The 22,131-nt window shown below is 50.1% G+C and overlaps 10 protein-coding genes across 10 annotated transcripts; 3 read left to right on the forward strand and 7 right to left on the reverse strand.

The window, feature by feature from the left end:
• Positions 1-371: 371 nt before the first annotated feature.
• PFICI_04319 (uncharacterized protein) lies at positions 372-1,616 on the reverse strand (the record flags this gene model as incomplete). The annotated part of the gene is made up of 1 exon (XM_007832900.1): positions 372-1,616. The coding sequence occupies one exon, from the start codon at positions 1,614-1,616 to the stop codon at positions 372-374; it is 1,245 nt and encodes a 414-aa protein (XP_007831091.1).
• Positions 1,617-1,977: 361 nt separating this feature from the next.
• PFICI_04320 (uncharacterized protein) lies at positions 1,978-3,731 on the reverse strand (the record flags this gene model as incomplete). The annotated part of the gene is made up of 7 exons (XM_007832901.1): positions 1,978-2,163; positions 2,229-2,726; positions 2,778-3,115; positions 3,167-3,372; positions 3,429-3,473; positions 3,528-3,594; positions 3,650-3,731. The coding sequence occupies 7 exons, from the start codon at positions 3,729-3,731 to the stop codon at positions 1,978-1,980; spliced, it is 1,422 nt and encodes a 473-aa protein (XP_007831092.1).
• Positions 3,732-5,286: 1,555 nt separating this feature from the next.
• Positions 5,287-7,770, reverse strand: PFICI_04321 (uncharacterized protein; the record flags this gene model as incomplete). Its single annotated transcript, XM_007832902.1, has 8 exons — positions 5,287-5,921; positions 5,978-6,268; positions 6,321-6,444; positions 6,499-6,549; positions 6,643-6,750; positions 6,795-7,256; positions 7,322-7,382; positions 7,448-7,770. The coding sequence occupies 8 exons, from the start codon at positions 7,768-7,770 to the stop codon at positions 5,287-5,289; spliced, it is 2,055 nt and encodes a 684-aa protein (XP_007831093.1).
• A 653-nt stretch (positions 7,771-8,423) lies between these two features.
• PFICI_04322 (uncharacterized protein) lies at positions 8,424-11,154 on the forward strand (the record flags this gene model as incomplete). Its single annotated transcript, XM_007832903.1, has 3 exons — positions 8,424-9,179; positions 9,236-11,033; positions 11,099-11,154. 3 exons carry the CDS (start codon positions 8,424-8,426, stop codon positions 11,152-11,154), a joined length of 2,610 nt encoding a protein of 869 aa, XP_007831094.1.
• Positions 11,155-11,284: 130 nt separating this feature from the next.
• PFICI_04323 (uncharacterized protein) lies at positions 11,285-12,547 on the reverse strand (the record flags this gene model as incomplete). Its single annotated transcript, XM_007832904.1, has 4 exons — positions 11,285-11,854; positions 11,913-12,028; positions 12,100-12,390; positions 12,442-12,547. The coding sequence occupies 4 exons, from the start codon at positions 12,545-12,547 to the stop codon at positions 11,285-11,287; spliced, it is 1,083 nt and encodes a 360-aa protein (XP_007831095.1).
• A 438-nt stretch (positions 12,548-12,985) lies between these two features.
• PFICI_04324 (uncharacterized protein) lies at positions 12,986-15,125 on the reverse strand (the record flags this gene model as incomplete). Its single annotated transcript, XM_007832905.1, has 7 exons — positions 12,986-13,786; positions 13,839-13,907; positions 13,958-14,077; positions 14,131-14,319; positions 14,377-14,424; positions 14,477-14,869; positions 14,928-15,125. The coding sequence occupies 7 exons, from the start codon at positions 15,123-15,125 to the stop codon at positions 12,986-12,988; spliced, it is 1,818 nt and encodes a 605-aa protein (XP_007831096.1).
• Positions 15,126-16,255: 1,130 nt separating this feature from the next.
• On the forward strand, positions 16,256-17,005 carry PFICI_04325 (uncharacterized protein; the record flags this gene model as incomplete). Its single annotated transcript, XM_007832906.1, has 1 exon — positions 16,256-17,005. The coding sequence occupies one exon, from the start codon at positions 16,256-16,258 to the stop codon at positions 17,003-17,005; it is 750 nt and encodes a 249-aa protein (XP_007831097.1).
• Positions 17,006-18,032: 1,027 nt separating this feature from the next.
• PFICI_04326 (uncharacterized protein) lies at positions 18,033-18,939 on the forward strand (the record flags this gene model as incomplete). The annotated part of the gene is made up of 4 exons (XM_007832907.1): positions 18,033-18,065; positions 18,120-18,348; positions 18,413-18,480; positions 18,553-18,939. 4 exons carry the CDS (start codon positions 18,033-18,035, stop codon positions 18,937-18,939), a joined length of 717 nt encoding a protein of 238 aa, XP_007831098.1.
• Positions 18,940-19,602: 663 nt separating this feature from the next.
• On the reverse strand, positions 19,603-20,391 carry PFICI_04327 (uncharacterized protein; the record flags this gene model as incomplete). The annotated part of the gene is made up of 1 exon (XM_007832908.1): positions 19,603-20,391. The coding sequence occupies one exon, from the start codon at positions 20,389-20,391 to the stop codon at positions 19,603-19,605; it is 789 nt and encodes a 262-aa protein (XP_007831099.1).
• A 675-nt stretch (positions 20,392-21,066) lies between these two features.
• PFICI_04328 (uncharacterized protein) lies at positions 21,067-21,894 on the reverse strand (the record flags this gene model as incomplete). The annotated part of the gene is made up of 1 exon (XM_007832909.1): positions 21,067-21,894. One exon carries the CDS (start codon positions 21,892-21,894, stop codon positions 21,067-21,069), a length of 828 nt encoding a protein of 275 aa, XP_007831100.1.
• Between the last annotated feature and the right edge of the window lie 237 nt (positions 21,895-22,131).

The following is a 22,131-nucleotide window of genomic DNA, read 5'->3' on the forward strand; positions in this document are numbered from 1 at the left end:
TGGTCGCGTTCAACTACACTGTGCGCTCCCTCCAGATACCATGAGCTTGTTTGAGCCAACGTCCTTCAAAATCCGGTTCTCGGCAATGACTGTGAACTGTTCCGTCTATTTCTCTATGCAATTTCAAAAAGGGCTGTACTATGGACGGCCATGGACTTCTGAGACTTTTATGAAGAGATGAGTTGACTGCCCGTACTTATTTCGTAATGGTCTCGTTATACGTGGATAGGGTGGGGGCAATGCTTGGTATGGTGGCTCCACCGCCCGTTACTAAAATTGTACCCGAATCTCGATACGCGGAATAGAAAGTCGACTAAAATCCACTCCCAGGTAAGTATATTCCACTGATGTAGAATTTTCGCCAGCAAAGATTAGAAGCCAGAGGGTGTATGCAAAGACTCCGTTTCGGACAAGACTGCTAGTGGTCTCTTTAACCACTTGGTCCAAGTGGCCCCAAGCCTGGCTGCCAGACCTCTAATCAAATATTCCCCGGCGTTTCCAAAAACCCAGTAATCGCGATATGTATGAAGCAGCTCCGCGTAATGAGCCAAGATGAGTAGTGCTTCGGGCACGCGCTCGCCCAAGAGACTAATGAACTCGTGCGGAACCAGATTCGGCCAGGCCATGGCAGCATGCGGACCCCAACCATGCGGGCCAGGTTGCGTTTTCTCCCGGACAAAAAGTAGTGCCGACGCAGCCTCCCAGCATGTGTTGACCGAGGCGGCATTGAGGCGCGACGTTTGCAGCATGCGCGCAAACATGGGCTCGTCGGCGGCCGAGGGACTGCTGGAGACGGAGGAGCTCGCCTCGTCTAGCTGGTCGAGCCATGCTCGCAATCCGCCGCTCCGGATCGAAGTCCACGACTCGATGCCAATGGCTTGTGTGCCCTGGTGTAGTCCCATGTGGCTGACGAAATTGTCCAAAAAGGCATCAAAGTTTTGCTCGTCGTGGACGGCCAGCGTGGTTGCAAGGTGATGCACGGCTAGCAAGGACGAAAAGTACCAGCGCGCGGTTCCATCCGAGTCGGTGCCTCTCATGGCATTGAATAGGGACAGTCCGCGAGTTTGAAGCTCGGTAGCGAGGGAGCGGTATCTGACAGTCTCATGATTGACGCTGTAGCTCAAATGTAGAGCAGACAAGGCCAGTAGCTGATCCATAAGGTACGGCGTTGTAAGGGCAGTCTTGATATATTGTTCCACTAATGGAATCATGGAGTCTGTGACCCCGAGCCAAGTGGTGATGCCATGCTCCACGTGGTGGAACAGCTGCATGTGCTCGAGCGTAAATGCGTAACCATGGCTGAGAATCTGCGATGGCCCAGGTAAATGTATGTGTGACTCTTGGATAATTGGGCTCGTGGATCTATCAGTATACTTGACACCTGATACAGGTGCGGGCGGCGATGATATTGGCAGCAGCTCGGGGGCGGGTGTGCTGGTCGCAACGGCTGCGCCCGCGTATTCACAGTGCCTGCTAGACACGCTGCAGTTGACACAGTGTGGCCGCCCTTCGTCGCATTTGATGTGCCTTCGCTTGCACTCCCGACAGCCACCACGAGACTTGTGATGTGCTCGACGAGGTCTCGAAGCCCGGTCCGATTGACGGTGGGTGCTCATATGTGCCTTGATGGTATGTGATTGATACAATGGCTCGAGGACGGGAGCGGTGCGAGTACGGGATCTTTTTACGCGGAGCAGAAACGCACCGGGTGTTTTATATAGGCACGTATTCGTATAGCGCTTCGTACAGCGAGGGCTTGGTGCCTTTTAGAGTGCTTGCCAGTGAAAACGAGCCCCGCTTCTTACGAGAACGTACCCGGATTGCTTACTAGAAGTGTCGGCCGGTGCAAAGTCATTGCTACCGCTTGCACTATTCTAATCCTCTAATAAATGGTGTCACGGGATCCCAACGGGCCTAGATCATCAAACATGAACATTTTGACACTTTCTCCGCAAGTCAGTCCCTGGAAGACGGGCCCTAGACTGGGTCCAAGGACGAAGTGAGGTTCCTCGTAGTCCGCCAATCCCACCAAAGATAGCCGCCTAAAATGACTAAAACAACGGGTATCGTAATGGCAGTATAAAGCAAAAGACCCGGCTCTGCATTGACCAGGAGCTGGCCACCTCCAGAAGCGACTTTAATGTATCCCATGTCAAGAAAGCCCTAGTATGAATTAGCACAACACTCTTCTCTATTCACGACCCCTCAGCCAGAACGGCACCACTTACAGCAATAAACGTCGGTGGCAGGAAACATAGCGTCACGACGGCAATGATGCGCATGGTGCGGGCTTCCATGATTGTGCGGGCCGTCATCTTTTCCATATTGTTCGTGCTCCGCAAATTGACGAGATCGCGAATCTGACGACGGGTGAGCCTGAAGAACGCCAGACGGGACTGTTTCATGGAATTACGCACCATTGCGACGACGCCCTTTAACCGCGTGGTGATGCGCTCGACTTGGCTGCGTTCAAACTCGAGCTGGCGCACCACGCTCTTGACTCGATGCGAAAACGTGACCTGTTCGGCCTCGGCACGGTTGCGTGTCCAGATTTGCTCGTGCTTTAGGGCTTCTGCTTGAATCTGCGACAAGGTTGAAATGATGTTGCCCAGGACATGATGTGCAGTCTCTAATCTGTCCATCATGTCCATCCCATCACGCAGGCTTTGGGTATTGGCCTCTCCCAGGAAGGGCTGATCAAAATGTGTGACTGCAGCATCTCTTTTCTAGAGGGTTGGTCAGTATTAAGAGGCTAGTATATGTTGTTGCGAGCCTACAATCTGTTCCACAGCCCTGTGCAGGCAAGCAATGTAGGTTGCCCAGTTTGCCGTAAGACTTTCAAAAACCCTGCAGGGAATCGACTGCCATCCTTCATCCACGCTGAGATTTACTGCAACACCTCCATAGGTGGATTTGATGCGCCTCCAAAGCTCGTCTGCGGGATTGACGAGCACCGTAGTCTCCGTCTTGGGGTTTGTGGAATTATACGAGCTGTATAGCCCTTGTTGTCGCACCGACCATTGCAGGACTTCGCGATAACAGTTGTCGGCTCCCAGATGCTTGACTTTGTGCTGGTTCTTTTCAATGTACGGAAGTAAGCAGCAGAACTCGAATGCTGCATCTCGATCGTCAATACTGTTGATGCATCATGGATACGACGGCTTACCTTTTTTTGCTGACCCTTGCGAGTCCAGCGTCGCTGATGGACTAAACTCCAAGAGAGCTCTGCCAATATAGTAGTCGGTAAGATCCCTCTCGAAGCTATTGATCATCGTTTTGAACATGGGCGATGCATGAATTGACGTCGCCAGCGCATCAACACACGGTTCGGTGATCTTTAATGAACCGCGCGAGTATTCTTGTGGTATGATACTGCAATGTCATCTGTTAATAGTTGTATAGCGAACTGATCATCACCTTGATCTTACAATAGCGTATTCGATCCTGCTCCGGTAGCAGAACGCACGCGAGAGCTTTGGTCATTGTCAGTGCCGAGAATTCCAGACTAGGATGCAGTGCCTGCTTACCAATATGACTGAATCTCGTCCACTTGTTGATCATTTGATTGATTGAACGCTGCTGCCTCGAACGGCGCTTTGGATTTGGCGTCAACTTCATTCAGAATTGATACCCGTGCTGGCCGACTCACTTAATTGCCATGCCTTGATGGCACACCTTGGAGCGTACAGACCAGTAGTCGACTGCATTGGAATGTTGACAAGACCGATCATTATCGCAACTGGTAAAAGTGGATGAGTCAATTAAACTCTCTCAGTCAACAAAGATTGCAGTCTGTTTACACATAGACAAACCAGGTATATAAACATGAGCTTTGGTCGTTGTCGTGATTGATGCAGCCCCTGACGAAACAAGATGCATCACCGACACGCAAGTCGGGCTCTGCCGTGTCGGGAATGGCACAAGGCCTTTTCAGTGGCTCATACAAGACAGCATGCAAAAAAAATGGCTTACAAGGGGCTTAGCTTCCGCCGAGGCATTTTGATCTTGTGTGCCATCTCAGCCGCACCGTGGCAGGATCAATCATCATACAGCGCTGGGTTTTGGTGGGTGTGTGACCACCCTGTCCGGCCATGCCCGGTCTCCCATGTGTCAGATAACTCTTCCAATGATCAAAAAGCAGGTTCACTTGAATTCAATTTGGAAAATTTTTGAAATGTTTGTTAATTAATCGTGGCATTACATCAAGAGGTAGTTCTCTACATCGTTCCATCGTAACGGGCGCATCTTTCGCCGTCTCTCTACACAATTAAATGTACCTAAATGGCGGCGACTGCGAATAAACATGTTGAACATGTATTTGGAGGTAGACCAACATCTCTGGTTGGAAGGGAGAGACAAGTACGAGTGTGCCGGGGCTGCCAGCGAGTCTCATCAGAATCTCTTGGCTAGGCGCATATTCCTTGCACCTCCCCTGCCGTCTGACCCGGCACCGCCGATGGCAGTCTGATCTGCATCCCCTCGTGGGACGCAGCTTGTGGGAGTACTTGGTGAACCCGTCTGTTCTCTCAATCATAGGTCTTTTCTGTTTGATTCATGGCCACCAGGCTGCGTATCACGTCCTGTAGGCTGATTAGCACTCGATATCGCAATGGACCGAATAGGACGGCTTCAGAAATGGCTTACATCGGGCAGTTTCTTGGCCGCCCAAATGCGGTGATCGCCGTTCGGTAACGACTAAAGGATAGGTCAGCATGTGTGCAGAAAGATCAGATCACTTCTCACACCTCAATTTTATACTTGCGAATCATCAGATTCCTACGTGCATCGTGCACCCAAGGATACATCGTCTTCAAATGTGCTTCGACATCGCTGCGAAGAGCGCGGTACGTGACATCAGTAATGACCCAATTGATATCCTCCAGGGTTATGACGCGTATCTCAGTTTTAGATGGTACCATAATCGAGAGCCGAGTTTGTTTCTAGTTGTTTGGTTTAATGGAGATCTCTTTTGCAATGACAGGACAGATCGGCTCAATTATCTATGAGCTGCGGGTCGTGGTGGCAAGGTGTAACCACGTCACTCTCTTTACAGCGAGCAGGTTGCCTCTTCTGTCAGCTACAAGGCAACCTGCCGCAGTGAGTCACCCACACTTCAGTGGCCGCGAACCTCTCTATAATTACCCTGCCCCTCTGGATGGAACAAAAGATCCCACGCGACACGTGAGAGACGACACAATCCTCTGGGATTTCATGTCTCTGAATACGGGCGGTGCTGCTTCACATTACACTAAGCTATATTTTATCAAACGAAATCTAATAATTCAATCATTCCAAATCATCGGAAGATAGGGAGCCTCGCAAAGCCGACATCAAATCCGACCACGACTGAATCATATACGCCGCCTCCGACCCATCACCGAATATAGTGTATAGGAATCTTGGCCGCGGCTTTCCGCGCAGCGAAAACTCATTGAAAGATAGGTAGCTGTCGTGCGGGTGTCTGTGCCCTGCACGAAGAGTCACACACCAGTGGCATATTCGTGTCGGGGGATCATTCGCAAGATCATCCTCCCCATGTGTGCAGGGAATCATGTCGTATCCGAGAAACTTGAAGACATGTCTTGCAGACTCGTAACGAACAAAGACCCACCAGTATATCCAACCTACCACGAGCACGCCGCCCACTACCGCGAGCGCAGTTCTTCCATCAGATCTCCACAAGTCGGAAATGACAATGACCAGACTGAATGCTAGTATGATGATTCCTAGCAGCGTCTGCAAAGGCCCGTCTTTCAACCGGTAAAGCGACCAGTATTGCCCCTTCTCAGCTGGCTTTTGTCGCATCCAAGGTGCAGGGTTTCGATCGCTCTCTGTCCTGTACCAGTCTAAAGCAGGATAGCCGGTATTTTGGAATCTGTCTTGAAAGGGGTCAAACCAGATGAAGCCAATCCCTACAAGTCCTGAAAAATGCATTAATTTTACCGTCACGTAGCCAGCAAGAGTCAAGTCAGCTCACCTTCAACGAAAAAGTGCCCATAAACCAACATATTGCCAGCAAAATTGACGGCATAAGTGGTGTCTGTGGAGCTGGCTGACAAGCAAATCCAAACTATCGTAGTAAGCCAATACAAAAGCACGCCGCCCTCGGGGGACCCAGGATGGGTGAGCGCGTCTTGGTCAAAGATGAGGGCGACTTTGCGCTGCCCATGGTCAACATCACGCCATGAGTATTTGGGTCGCAAAGGCCCCGTTCGTCTCCAAAGCCACGACCAAGGAAGAATATTGGTCCAGCCTATGGATTGCTTGACTGCTATGAGGTTAGTCAAGGAAAAGATAAAGATCTCAAAGTAGATGCATACCTCGAACACCCGTATAAGCGACACTCAGCATGCTTCCAATGGATGACAACGCGATCAAGACAGCTGTTGCAACAGCAGCAGTTTCCGATACTTGTCCCTCGGGCATTGTTGCAGTGCTAAAATACTGATGCAGTGTTAGAAATACCGTTGCTGGCAAGGATCAAAAAGTGTTTCTTACAGTGGCCGTATAGTTGGGTAGAGGGCCATGCTGCCAATCGAATGCTGCACACTGGAAAGGTCTTAGTAGCAAAACACATTGAAGAATCCGTGGAGAGGACGCAGATTGCGACCCCTTTCATGCAAAGATATTGAAGAAACTTACGAGAATACCGGCCAAGAGTAGGTAGAGTGATCCTACTACAGAAACTCCCCAAATGAATCCCCATTTGAGAACCGAAAAAGAAGGAATTTCGCCCGCAACCTTTCCAAGCTATTAGTAGAAGTCGATTATCAAAGAGAGCATCGGGAACGAACAAGAGTGGCATTCTCCCAGCCATGAAAACTATACAAGACGACGATGAACGCAGGAACCCAGTGAATATCGTAGTCCGGGAGGGTTTCACCAAGCGAATCATCCGAAGCCCAGTTTGAGTGCGAGCCATGTTTACGAAGATAAGCAGCACCAAATCCTGCTATTATCAGCAGAGACAAGATCTTTGCTGCAGCGGTCGCCTTATTGAACAAGCGACTTTTCGAATTGGATATGTACAGCAAGAGGCATGTCGCTGTGGTGATCGTGACAGCTAGGAAACGCAAAAGATGTAAGCTGACCTCGCCTGGTGGCAATTCCTTCCAGGCGGCCTTTTTATACGCAGCTAGGACGATTTGCGACGCAAACTGCAATGCATTGGTGCTCGTGGTGTAAACAAAAACAAAGTAAAAGGCGTATAGAGTGTACGCCCACAAGCGGAACTTTGGCTTGAGAAGGTCATCCAACTTTGCGACGGTTAGCTCTTGCGAACAATGGAAAATGAACCCGTTCATGTCAGATGGAGACTCACGTAAACAAGTTCGCCGCCAGTGAATGGCAGCTTTCTTGCATACTCGAGGTACATCAACATGCTGTCGATTGTATTCAACAATACTGATCGTTTTCTATGCGTGGTTGGGATGCAATCAACCAATACCTCAATATAGTGTAGCCAAAGCCCACGGCCCACAGTCCCATGGCAACACTCTTACTCTGCGTGTTGATCAAGACCGTGTATGGGCCAGTAAAAATGCCAGTCCCTATCATCTTGTTGATAATCAAGGCGGCAACATCGCGTTGTGTGAGCGTGCGTGGCGCATCAACGCGGGGGTCGGCATCATGGGGAGCATCGGTAGCATCAAATGGGAGTTGGTGGGCGTGGTTGGAGGGCACGGCAGAAGCATCGTCATCCGAGCCAGCTACTCGCTGCCGCAAACCAGCAGACGAAGCCGTGTCTTCTGGGCTCAGTGCAGATGCCATTCTCCGAGAGCACAATGATGGTGTTGAATGCCTGGACCTCGCATGGTCTCGAGATCAAGAACCCATGCTTTAACTGCGGTCGGATGAGCTGAAATTGTTGTCTTAATAATAAAGGCCCTCCCAACGCTCAGCCTGCCCAGGCTGACTTGGAAAATCCAGCCAAGATCCTCCAAACGCCCGCCGCCCAGTTGGTGAGGAAATTCCCAGGCCATTGAAGAAATGACCCAGCGCCACCATGCAAGAATTGGAACATTTGGGCGTCATCAGGCATTCTTGATTGGATCGCGCCTATCTCGCGAACCGTCCCCCTTGCTCAAAGCCCCCAAATACAGCTGTGCCTAGAACCCGTTTGAGAGCAGCCCGACTTTCCGGGCTTCGCTTACCCAGTGTCTTGGTTGCTTGGAGCCCCCCCGCGGCTCTGTTAGCTATTTCACCGCGCTAGAGAATCGCCCACCAGCGCGGGGCACTAAACACTTCAACATTTCCCGAGGTCGTTCCATCTTTACGTACAATCATTAAAACCTTGTGCCCGTCCCTTGGGTCAATGCTTGAAATGCCAATTACAGTCTGCTTACAGTACAGTAATTCTTCACTTGGTTCCCGTGAATCAACCCCGCCAACCTCGTCACTCCAAACGGGCCCGCCCCTCGCTGATGTCGGATCTCGAGGGGTCGGAAGCTGCGCGACTCTTTGTCGAATATGCAGAAGAAAACAAGTGCAATAATACCGAACTGCTACGGAGGCTGGAAAACGCAACGAAGCGCGATCCAAGTATCGAATTGACGGGCGACACCAAGAAAGATTTGCTGCCCACCAGGGAGAAGCTAGAGCGAGTCTTGGGCCCCAACGATACAGTACTCAGTTTGCTTTGTTGCACTTGTAAGCTCTGTCAGCGCGGCAGCGGCTTCCGAGAATTGGCCCGCAACACGAGGATTCTAGAGGACGCAAAGAAGCGCAAGGAACTCGCCGTCCTCATTCTTTCTGGCTGTTTATTTGCCTTGGGCGATCTTTGCACGCAAGCCGATTTCAAGGTGGTCAGATTCGCGGCACAATCCATTGCGCCGTGGTCTCAGCAGCCAACCGACTCGTCGTGCTTCTCACGCATCGCACCCATCCCCAGCCAATGTCCACACACCTTTTTCGATAAGGAGGACTTTTCGTTTCCCAGAATTCGGGATCTTTGTCTCGCTTGCCGAAAACGTGTCTTTCAGAGCGCCGCCTTGGAAAAGTCCAACATCTTGAACATTCCGAGACTTCAACGATCATCTGCTCCTGTGATTTTCGATCATAGCACTCAAAATCTGCCCTTCATCTTCGAGTGCCCTCAGACAAGGCTCAATACGCGCCTTACTCCGCAATTCTATACTTCGCAGATTGAACCATCTTGCTGTGAAGACGAGCAGCTAAGGGTAAATGCTCGTTGATGTATGCTCCGGGAGAATACAAATGGCTAACACAATTGCAGGACCAAGTTCTCTTTCGCAAAGTATTCAAATATCAACATGAAAGATCTGATCTCATTTCTGAAGCCGCAAAGGAGGCTCTCATTGCCATGCACCTTGCTCGACGTGATAACGAGAGTTTTGTCGAGGTACTATTTGCTCTGACATACAAGGATCGTTTCTACACCTATGTGGAAATTGTATTCCCCTTCTACGATCGCGATCTCGGACATGAATTCGAGCTGCGAAAACTGGGATCGCATCTTTCGACACCGGGCTGCTTGCTGGACAATCCCTTGTGGAAGGCGAGTCTAGATGTTGTACGAGCGGTCTGCATCATGCACGACGCAATCGACAAGATGGAGGTCGAGTGCTCCGGTCATTTTGATATCAAACCCGAGAACATTGTCATCAAGGAAGACAAGAACGGGGTCATGAAGTTGTTCCTGATTGACTTTGGTCAAGCAGCAGCGCATAGAGCCGGGACGAATTTATATCAACCCCCAGAAGTCACCAGACCACGAAGTAACACAAATCCCTTTACTTTTGCTTACGATGTGTGGTCCATGGCTTGCGTATTGCTGGAAGTTCTCGTCTTTATAGAGTTTGGACTGTCCGAACTTCGATTGTTCCGGTCCAGAGTCAGAGGTAACGACGAAGACGAATATGCATTCTGGCAGGGAACCTCGCCACACGATATGGTACTTCGCCCGGCAGTCACTGGTCGCCTTCAAACCTTGGAGGACCAAGGGGACCAACGGACCCGGGCCGCCATTCGACAGCTCCGCGCCATGCTGAGCATATTTCCCGACCAACGACCCACTATGAGATCCTGCTTAGGAGAGTTTCAAAGAATAAATCTGAATCGACAAGACCTAGGTCTTCCCACTCAAGACTGGATGAACTGTGGTCTCGAGCGATGGAAGACCTCTTACAGCACATCACGCATGGCGCGGCCGAATCCCGGGAATATATACTTCTTCAGAGATAAGCCAGGCCAGATTCAAGCTGATGAGCGAATTACACTTGACATTGAGTCAGTCATAAAAGAAACCAAGGCTGTGAAAACAGTGACATTCATTCCTCATGCTTTTTTCAACCCATCTACTAATCCAGGGCATACCTTTGCTTGTCACTTTGACAACCTACACGAGGGCTTTACGTTTCATTTTAGCTCCCTTGACAAGTTCCTTGAATTCATGAGCTTGTTGACATATCAGAGAATCGTGCCAGATATTTCCGAGGACCCCAACGCTACTGGCACACGGTTCAAGCTTAACACTTGTCAGGTCAAGATTTACGGATGGCCCTCGGACCAAACCAGAAAGTTCAAAGGCGGCACGGTGCAGATATGGAGGCAGCTGTCGCAGAGTAGCTACGATCGCTATCACAAGCGATCAGAGAGCCTATCTTCAACGAGTAGTACGACGGGAAGCGGGACCGGATCGTCGGAGGGAGCGGGGAGTGGTGCTAGCACTACTGGCGTGAATGGTGTCAGGCATTCGACAAATGCCTGGAAGCTAGCTATATGGACACACGACGCCAAGACAGAAGAGCGCACATGTGTTGTGGTAGATATCGGTGCCAAGACATGGAGACTTGAGGATCCCACTGGGCAGCGTGTGCCTCAAAGGCTCAAGATTAAACCACACTATGGCCATGCCGACTTTCGAGGTGCCATCTTTACACCGTCAACTGCACGACAGAATGGAAACGGGCCAGATGATCGATACCCTGGATTTCCAATTGGGCCGATCGACTTGCAAACAAAGATGAGGAGCCGCTTGACTGAAGTCACCATTGACTTTTTGGATAATACTCGTAAGTATTGCAATACTAATCATGCCCGGTCTTGATACAACCATTGCCCTTACTAATTATGGCAGATCGCTCACAAATTTTACACATTTTCCGGAACAATAAATTCAACTTGCCCGGGTGATGTAATACCAACGACACAAGGCGCCATGACAACTGGAACTTGCACGTTTGTTGTCACCACTTACTATATAACGAATATCGTGGTCAGGCATTTTTATTGTTTACTCAGTTACATCATTCACAAGCTATGCCTATGCATTAAAGTCGATCACGCATCTACCAGTCACGTTGCCAAGCCTCAAAGAACTCACAACTTCTGGGAGGTCGGCAAGACTAAAGACCTGGTAGACTGGCTTCAGAAGGCCCCGTGCTGCGAATTCTAGGGCCTCATGGGTATCTTTCAGTGACCCTGTTAGAGTACCGATAATCTTGATGTTATTCAAGATCAAGATCATGGGATCATCACCGGCGATGGCCGTCCCAGATGCTGGCATTCCCACGCACATGACTCTCCCACCGACCCGAACCATGCTAGTCGCTGCGCGATAAGCGGATGCTGATGTGGCCGTAACGAAGACGGCATCGACACCTTGGCCTGAAGAAAGCCGTCGCACCTCTGATGCCATCTCTTTCGTCGTTGAAATGTCAACGAAAGCCTCGCAACCGAGGTCAAGGCATAAATTTCGCTTGCTCTCCCCAGAGTCGACGCCGATTATTCGAAGCCCCATGGCCTTTGCTAATTGAACACCCATGTGACCTACACCTCCGCCGGCGCCCAAAATGGCGATCCAGTTGCCTGGGCGAACGCCAGATTCTACAATCTGGGCTCGACGGTCAATAATCAAACACTTGGTATCGAGTAGCCGTGATGTAACTCACAGATCGGTATATAGTCGAACCACTACACATGATCGGACCTGCACAATAATCGTCGACGCGATCAGGAATGGGAGAAGCATATCTGGCGGGGCTGACAATGTACTGCTGGTACGTTCCTTGATGTAAAGGTGTCAGTGCGTGCGTGTGCAGATGAGTGCTTGGACACGTTGGAGGGCAAAAGACTAACCGGGAACTTTGAGACCCGTAGGTATAGCTTGCGGACAATGACATTCATGGGAACCCCAGCATAGCTCGCAAGCCATGCAAGTATCCCACGTAGGCTTTATGCCTGCACGATCCCCAATTTTCCAATTCTTGACCTGCGACCCAACCATGACAACGACACCGGCGCCCTCATGGCCAGGCGATCGAACCCCATAATCTCCCATGCGCGGCAAGGGCAAGTCTTCAAGCATGTAGTGGATATCGCTATAGCATATGCCCGTTGCGTTCAGACGAATGAGGATCTCATTGGGTCCTGGAGCCGAGAATTAGCGAAGGATGACGAATGAGAGTTTGATATACCCACCTGGCACGGGGACAGGCACCTCAACGACTTCGAGTTGGAAGTCGGGCCGATGTCTTGTGACGACACCGGCTTTGCATGTTAATGGTACGGGAAGTATTTCGTTCATGGTTGGTGTTTTGTTGGTTACCGAAGATACCCCTCGATTCCGTGGCTGATAAATGCGATCAAGAGAAGGTTAAATCACACCGAAGGTTAATTGCCTAATGGGGTGAAGAATGCAGAATTGCCATTGGCAAGTAGCTCCAAAAGGGTCCTTAAGTACTCGTGCAAGCCTCGACCGTGGATGGGGTATCTGGCAGTTCCGGTGGATATGGCGTACCCGGCGGATCACAGATTCAAATTCGCTTGGACCAATGAATTTCAAAATATAGAGTGTACGGATGATAAAGTTCTATCTCTCTTGGAAGCCTTTTTTCCTCATTTGAATCAAATAATTATAATGACCCCCTTGCACAACTCGCATTTGACTGCCATATAACTCAACATCGGAAAGACTACAGGAAGTTGACACGAATTCGATTTCATCCAACCTGCACTTTTCTTATTACCCCAAAGAGGCAGAGGGTATCACGGGCAATGAAACATGACTTTCCTCACCAAGATGTAGAGTGATGACAGCATGTTCATTCACATCGGTCAAACCTTGGACGTCAAGAGTGGCCTGATCCACGGGCGGAAAGACTGCGGAATTTGTGCCGCTGACACGAATCTCCAGAGTCTCTCCCCGAGAGAAGCGCATACCGATGGGCGTCATGGGAATCTGGATGGGCACCACTTGGTTTGGCGGCAGCGGTGCGTACTTATCCATACGAAACGTGGGAAACCCAGGGACTTGGTGGTCAGGCATCTGTTGGCGACGAGAGAGGCGCAGTTGGCCCGTGGGCCCGGCGTAGAAGAGGGCTCCCGCGTCCGGAGCCAGGCCCAGGTTGTACGCCCCGCGAATGACGCGGCTCTGGTACCATTTCTCATACGGCACCACGAGCTGTTTCCTCGCCGTGCCGCTGGGGCAGATTTTCGCGCACGCGACAAAAATGTCCGAGTCGTCGTTGCCAGTGACAGAAACTTTTAAAAATAGTTCCAAAGGCCCACAGAGAATTGTGTCGGATTCAAAAGTGTAAGTGAATCGGACGTGCTCGGTGGAAGCAGCGTACTGCCGTTGATGGGGTGCCGGTTTTACTGCGTCCAGCTTGTGGCTCTTGCCATTCAGAAAGAGTTTCAATGGCTTTGTTGATTCAATCGGGAATGAGTTGGACTCTGAATACGAAATGCGTTTAGGAGTCGGCATGGCGGTGTCAAGAACTTTATAGCGACAACGGGGTGTTTGTTCCCAGCCGTTATCCAAACCCTACAACAATTCTCAGTATAAAGCGATTATATCTCAAAAATGTGCGTTTTACCTTGAGGAAACGATCAAAGAAGCGATGCAAGTCTGCAATGTTTTCGTCTTCGTAATAGTCTGGCCATTCCTGTAGATGCAATCAGCCCGGTTTCCGGTGTATAGCTCATTTGTGCTTACCCATGCATCGTGGATTCTAAGCCACTTGTCAGTCTTGAGCCTGTGATATCCGCAAAATGTCCCATATGTATGAATCGGGTTCGACCAGCTTGCAACCACGTATGCGGGAACATTTATGTTCTACAGAATGATTAGTGATTCTGAACCGTGTCGAGCACAGGTGCTCGGCTTACCTCTACTCGAGCTTTCTTGTCATCATGGTAGGGACCATGTATCTTGTGCTCCAGGCCCATGGCTACCGTATTCTCCCAAGACTGTTCGCCAAAGTTGACTTGAAGAAGCTTCAAGGTAAAGTTACTTGCAGGAACACTCTCCACACCACCCCTGTTGCCTTCCTTGTAGAGGTCGGTAAAACCCTCCCACTTGAAGAAGTTGTCAATATAGGGACTGCTGGTATTGTGGAGTGATTATTGACTTACTGGAGCAATAGCAGCAAGGTGCTTTGGTCGTTCGGCAGCGATATACCACTAAGAAACATTAGAACACTACATCATCTTCAATACAAAGAATTTGCTATACCTGAGAGATGGCAAGGTAAGAATTGCCGCTCAATCCAACTTTGCCCGAGCACCATTCTTGCTCGCCAATCCAGTCGACAACATCGGCACCATCTCGACCCTCCTGGGACCCAAACTGGTAAATGTTGCCCGAACTCTTGCCGACCCCACGTGGATCCGGGTTCACAATTGCGTAGCCGTGTTGGACCCAGTACCCAGGATCTGGGCCTTCCCACTTTTGTAATTCTGAAAGCTTATGTTGGGGTACACCCATGCGAAAGGGAAAATCGTCCAGAACCTGGTTACCCCGGCCGCCCTGTTTGCCGTATGGTGACCATGCGACCAGTGCTGGACAAGTGGTTGGCGAATTGTGGGGGCGATATACATCCACGTATATTTGAGTGCCGTCCCGGAGCTGATTTCTATCATTAGCATTGTGCTCCAACTCGAAAGAGTCTGTGGAGAAGACTGACCTTGACTGGAATGTCTCGCTCAAATAGGATATCGCAAGGCAGGGGAAGCGAATCACTCTTGACCCTGTGTCCCTTGGGCAACACCTTTGTCAAAGTTCCAAACTCGCCAAATCTGGCCTTTGGATGACTCAGAGGCAACGCCTTTGGTTGTCTCGGGTCGCCGAAAATGATTTGAACGTCGCCAAACGAGGTGGTCATTGTATGGAATAAGCAAGTCGGCTATTTACTGGTACAAATATGATGATGGATGATAGTCTGAAGAATTCCGATTGATGTTCCTCAGAATCATGCTCATGCTCAGAATCAGATTATATACGCAATCTTGGGATGAGCCGGAATTGTTTGCACAGCCTTGATCGTCGAAATCAATCTTGAGTATTTGCTCTCTTGACGTGTATCGCCGCGCAATGCTGTAACAATCCCCACCGCACTCCCCGCAATCTCTTTACTGACTCCCCACGATTCCCACATTCCCCGCAGGGCCTGTAATGCTCATAACCCCCGTTTCTCCGCTGACTTAGCGGCCTACGATTGTAGTGTTGGACGTATTGAGAAGACCTTGATGCGCAGAAGTCGAAAATGTTTCCGAGGTTCGCAAAGCTAGGAAGTCGTAGTTTGGGGCGGAGAACTCTCGACATTTTACTGCTCAAGGATAGACGATTACAAGAATGATTGTGCGTCAACTTTAACCGCAAATTGTGGAAGCAGCATAAGCAGACGAGGGCATGATGTCTGTTGAATGCGACTCTCTAGAGGTGCTAGGACAAAACGACCAGCCCACACGACTATTCATATGAACACAACTTGGCAAACGGCGACGAAACCACAACGTCACATCCACGTTTTCTAGATGTACGTAGTAAATGTGACTTGTCGGCAGGCGTTTGCCCTCATGCGAAGCCTCAGTGATTTGTCTTTAGTAAGTACATACTGCTGTTGCTTTTGATACTTGACATGGAGGCTGCACTATTTCTAATTCAGACTGCGACTTGATCTGGCTGAAAATCGAGTGAGACCCATAATTCATTTCTCACTCGGTAACGATACGCGACTCCAACGATTCATCCGAGTTGCCAATTGGTCCTAAAACGAATGAATCTACTCAAGGGGCACAGCAAAACCTGATTTGCGCCCTCTTCAGCACATGACTACATCGAGACGTCAGCCAAGCATCTTCAATTTTTGATCATATACCTTGAAGGAGCCGCCCTCAAGTAGATCCGTCTCTTTCCGTGACACCATATGCCTCTTCGCAAGATTTATTGTCGACAGAAACAGACATCTGAGACTGTCCGAATTCATTTAATTCTGAGAGGTCAGGACGCACCATGGGAAACCAGGAAGACACCCAGCAACATGTGGTGGACACGGAGCATATGAGAGAGAGTCCACCGGAACACACGAAAGGTGCAGCGCCAACAGAAGTCGTCGAGCTCCCCACCCGACTCTCCCTCTATCGCTCCGCCCACGGTCTCGGTAATCACTATGTAATCGGAGAACATCGAGAGGACCCTCTACTGGCGGTGACGACGCACTCTGGCTTTGGGCGCGCACCCGACGTCGTCCTGCACAGTGGACCGGCCAAGGACTCGGCCATGCTGGCCGGTGTCGATTCCAACGTGCTCGTTCACTCGACAACCGCCAAGCTCCGTCTTCCGGGAAGCCCCACGGCAACGGAAGAAAAGACGGTAGAGATTGCCCAGCAGGGCGGCGCGCATCGGTTCGTCGTCCAAGACGAGAGCAGACAGCCTGTCACTTTCGAGTGGCTGCCCCATGCAGAGACGAAAACTTCGCTGCTGGGAGACAGCAGGGTTTTGCACTGGGAGTTGGTGCGGTATGCAGGAACGGGTGCAGGCAAGGACGGTGCCGAGGTTCAGTCGGACGAGGATAAACAGGTGGTGGCGACGTGGGCCAACGAAAGCAGCATGAGCCTATCCAAAGTGCTCAGCTTGGAGTTTCTTGTAGACGCGACTCGAATTACGACGCGGGACTCTTGGGTTGTCATGGCACTTATAACTGCATTGCGAATATGGGACTCGAATACGAAATCCGTATCCAACAAGCAGAGAATGTCTTGAATGGTTGCCTCTAGCTAGACTGGATTGGAACGCCAGCTCCAAGTTCATGTTGTATGTTGGTACATCTTTCAAGGTGGTTGTTAGTCAAAGTGACCCAAATTTGCGTATTTGCTCTCTTCAGGGCCTACCAAAAGGCGCTATAGCAATCCCTAGGGCCATCCCCACAATATCCCAGGACCCCTAGAGGGACCTTGACTACTCCCCACGATTCCCACAACCCCCCGAACTATAATTCTTATAATTCCCGTATTCTCCGTGATCCCCACGATCTATGCTCTCTATTAGACGCAACTGCGGACTTCTTCGCAAACCCTTTCGGGAACTTCGGGGTGCGCTTGGTCGGGCCTTCCCACAATATCAACATCGAAATGGGGCATAAATACCAGCTTGCCAGGTACGTGGACTTGCTGTAACCCTACCTGTGAATGACATTCATCAACATTCATGCAGCCTGCACCCCAGATCCAATCACGGGCTAGAAACTTTGCCTGACACATGCCGAGCTCTCTGACATCTGGGGTAAAACCGGGTCAGAGCCTTCCTGCAAAACAGAATCCGGGGGATCGACGGCTCGGTTCCTGCGCACGGTAAATCGAACCAAGCCAATCTTCCCCGTTCGAGCACCGGCTGCATATTCGGCACTTGAGTGGGGAAGAATGATGCCTCGAATCGTCGGATTGGTTGCGATCTGCGTGTGGCCGTTGTGATATTATAATGTCTTGTTTCCTTCAATTTGGTCACCATTGCACGAATGATAGGTGGAATCCTGTTGGCACCTTGGGACAACATGTCTCCTGGATGCACCTGGAGCTGGGCAAGTAGGGCCGTGCCACGGCCGAGGTTGAGACACACCACAAGACGTGCAAAGAAAATGAGCCGGGTATTCTCATATAATGTGTCATCTAGACGAGCGATTCCATTCAGGTCAAACGACCTGAACCCTTCACTTTCACCTATGGCGAAGCCGAAATAATCAGTCGTGTGCGAAATTCTACGTCTACCTCTCGTGAACACGTCGCTGTCCACAATGGCCTCGACAGAAAGATTTTTTCATTGCAATGTATGTGACAATGGAGAAATCACCACCTCTACCACTTACTAAATGTAGAAACAGATTCAAGATTCTGGCCAATCCTGGTGTGAAAGAAACTTGGCCTCCAGAAGCTCAATGGACCAAACCATGAGCGTACAGCATCTTAGCGAAGCCATCATCGCCATCATGACTACAATCTTTGTGATGCGCTGCATCGAACGCATAAGTTCGCATCACTGGGGTAAAGACGACTCCACCTTGAGCGTTGCTGTTGTAGCCATAGTCTGCGGCACCTCACTTGGCTTTGCCCGTAAGTAGTGCAGTCTCTCTGCCATCATTTGCGGTACGTGATGTCGTCGCTGAAAACCATGTAGTGTCATCTCATGGCTTGGGACGGGACGCGTGGGATTTACCAGACAGCGATGTATCCATGGTACGACTTGTAAGCGCTTGTTTTTCTTGACTTTTGACGCCATGCTTGAAAGTGTGGAACTAACTAGTCTCTCTGTCGCAGTTGATATACTGCGCAGAGTTCTTCTACGGTGTTTCAATCACTCTCATCCGTCTGAGTGCACTCTTCTTTTACCTCAGGATCTTTCCCCAGACCCCTTTCAAATTCTACGTTTATGCAATGATTACCTTTGACATCTTGTTCGGGGTGGCATACAATGCCGTCTTCATCTTTCAATGTTGGCCCATCAACAGCATCTGGGCAGCTTCAAACGTGGCAAGCGATGCTACTTGTGTCGATATCCACCAACTTGCCTTGTCGGGCTCTGTTATCAACATGCTACAGGATCTGATGGTGGTTGTTTTGCCTACACCTATACTGGTCAAACTGTCACTGCCAATCAGCTCCAAGATTCAAGTCTTTTTCATGTTTTCACTGGGAATGCTGTAAGAATATTTGACAAGTCCTCGCGTTTTAGAAGTCATTGACAAATATTCTACCTCAGCGTCACAATAATTAGCGCGATTCTATTGCGATCCATAGTATATTTCGGTGCCAGTCATAATCCGACCCGTGAGTATCAATTTCATTTGACCAGTACTGCTCATAGTTCCACTCGTTCTAACGTTTCCTCCAGGCGAGTACGTTGACGTGTGGTGCTGGTCGGCAAGCGAGGTTTTTGTTGGCGTTATTTGTTCATGTCTGCCTTCAGTGCGCCGGCTCATGGTCAGGACATGTTTTACTGCCAAGGGCGAAGTCACATGGCAATATGGAAATTCTGCTCCTATACAACTACAAAGAATGACGAGCGGACAGCAGCAGGATAGCTCGCTCCAGCCGAATGGAGAACCGAAAAGATCTTCAAGTGGGACGGAGCAGATGGCCACGAACACTGCTTTGTGTAATGAGAGCGAATTTAAATTAGTATTGAAACGAAGTTTGGGGTAGCTACTACTTGATCAAGAACCTGTCGTGGGCGTGGGCGCGAGGAGTCCTAAGGTCATTCTAATTTTCCATCATTCTGAAATCTTCATAATCCACCGTGGTCTTGATAAATAATACATTACGACTGATTCAAAAGTCCGAGACCTGAAGCCTGCGTACATCATCCGCTTAATATCCCCCAGAGCTTTCTCCGGCAATAGGCTTGAACTCGACCGTGGTCGGCTCACTAGTGATGCCACGCTTGGCAGCGTCCTCCATGATGGCTATGGTTGCCGTGGCCCCAATTCTCGTCACGCCGAGGGACATGACGTGCAACAAGTCATCCAGTGTCCTTACGCCTCCCGCCGCTTTGACCTGAACCCCCGGCTTGGAGTGCTTGCGCATTAGAGCAAGATGAGGTACCGTCGCGCCCTTGTAAGAGTATTGTCCATTGGGCTGCTTGACGAATCCGTAGCCTGTAGATGTCTTGACAAAGGCAACGTCTAGCTCGGAGCATATCTCGCACAGACGAATAATGTGTTCCTCCTGGAGATAGTCGTTTTCGAAAATCACCTTGAGAATGGCGCCGTTTTGGGTAACGGCCTTGTTGATGGCCTCAATCTCCGTCTTGACATAATCCCAGTCGCCGCCGAGCGCCTTGCCAATGTTGATCACCATGTCAATCTCCTTGCCCCCGGCCTGGGCAGCAGCTGTGGCTTCGTAGACCTTGACGTCGGTGGTGCTGTTGCCGTGGGGAAAGCCAATGACGGGGCACACGAGGACGTCGGTGCCGTCGAGCTCGTTCTTGGCCATGGGGATCAAGTACGGCTTGACGCAGGCAGTGGCGACATTGTACTTTTTGGAAATCCGAAGGCCTTCCAGAATGTCGGCATCGGTCATGGTGGGGTGGAGGAGAGAGTGATCAATCATTTTGGCGATCTGACCAAGAGTAACAGTAATGGTGTTTGAGGAAGCCATGATTGGCAATTTGGAATACGTGTAGAAGATCTCAGGGAAGAGTGATAGTTCCGAAATGTTCAATTTACTGTCGAACAACGATCCAAATTGTGTGCTGTAGGAAGTCTATTTGTATACCTTTACTCATGAAGCTCTATAGTCCTCCATGATCACTTCCACCGGGTCCTTGACTCGGAGTATAGTACCCGTCCATACCCGAAGAGGGCAAACACACGCTAGCGCTAGCGCTCTAGATCGCTGGTCGACTGTCAGCGGCCACTGACATGGCCAATCTTGGGCGCTAATCTTAACAGGAAAGTCCGCCGGAATCTGGCTCCGGGTCCGTCCACCGGAACGCAAACACGCGTGCAGCCAAGTTCCCCTGGCACATATTTCCACGGGAGCCCGAAAAATGCTGTTGCTTGGAAAACGCTGAAACATTTTCATTGGGTTATACTCTTGCGTGGAATAAATCGAAATTTTCACATACTCGAGGAGATGTTTGGGGTACCTAAACACAGTACGAGTGCTCTGCCTGGGTATCACTGCAACTACCCCTATACTGCACCCAACAACCGCCACATCTCCAATGTTCTTTTCGCTACCTTGACATCATTATACACTGGCCTAACATTTGATGGTTGTCCCCTCAAAAGACCGCCTTGCCAATTTCTCTAGACCACATCCAAGGTATGCTCATGCCACCTTGGCTGACGTGATTTCAGAGATGAAAGTCCACATGGCGACAGGGTTCGAGTACATTGGAAAGTGCCCACAATGCGGTATCTCGGCAAGCTGCACCCCGCCCTTTTCGAGCGTCGGGAGATATGAAAGTGTGTTGTACTGCTCGCCAAACATGTACATGCACGGAAAAGGCAGAGCTAGGAATTTTTCCAACAGCCTGCCCTCGTCAGACAGGTGTACCATGGACTCGAATATACCCCTGACTGCCTCGGCTCGAACTTTGGACCGGACGTTTGAGGCGTACAGGGACGCAGAAAATAGAGGTGAATGGTAGTTGCGTGTGATGAATGCGCTGAGGAACTTTTCCGGATCCTCATCTGCCCAAGTAAAAATCTGCCTGCTGAGAAAACAATCTTCCGGTCCGAGATTTCCCTTGATGTTGACAAAGCTGAGGACAGATTCGGGCATCAGAGTTGCCAGTTCGAGGGCGGTGAGACCTCCCATTGAGTGGCCCACGATGTGAAATCGCTGAATTCCCAGCTGCTTGAGGACTGTTTGTGCCGTCTTGACCAAGAAGGGAATAGAAAGTTTGCTGTAGTCGGCCAGAGTCGTTTGACCACAGCCGGGTGCATCGAAAGCGATAAAGGCCCGGCCTCGGAACGATTTGCTCAGGGCTATATCAAGGTAGTCTTCCTTGCTGCCACCGAATCCATGTAGGAATACGATCGGCTCCAAGGGTCCATCGCGACGAGCTAGGGCCACGTTGATCGAGACCTCTTCCACTTGAATACTGAGACTTTCATGCCGAATTTCATCTAGCTCAGATGTCATATCTCCCATCTTGTAATGCGCTCAACGCCAGCCTAAACGACACGATAATTTTCCGATGATGGTGGTGAGTCTAATCAAGACTAGAAAAAAAAAAAGTTTTTACTGAGAGCAAATATCTCGATGCCGTGAATTTTGCAATTATGTCGCCTGGGCGAATAAATGTCTCCATTTCGAGTCATGTCTCTTCGGCGCGACGAGTAGTCGCCGACCTCGTGCATTATAGATGGGACCGCGAGTGGATTGAAC

The sequence above is a fragment of the Pestalotiopsis fici genome, assembly GCF_000516985.1.
Source record: "Pestalotiopsis fici W106-1 unplaced genomic scaffold PFICI_Scf_3, whole genome shotgun sequence".
In the NCBI taxonomy this organism is placed as follows: Eukaryota; Fungi; Ascomycota; class Sordariomycetes; order Amphisphaeriales; family Sporocadaceae; genus Pestalotiopsis; species Pestalotiopsis fici.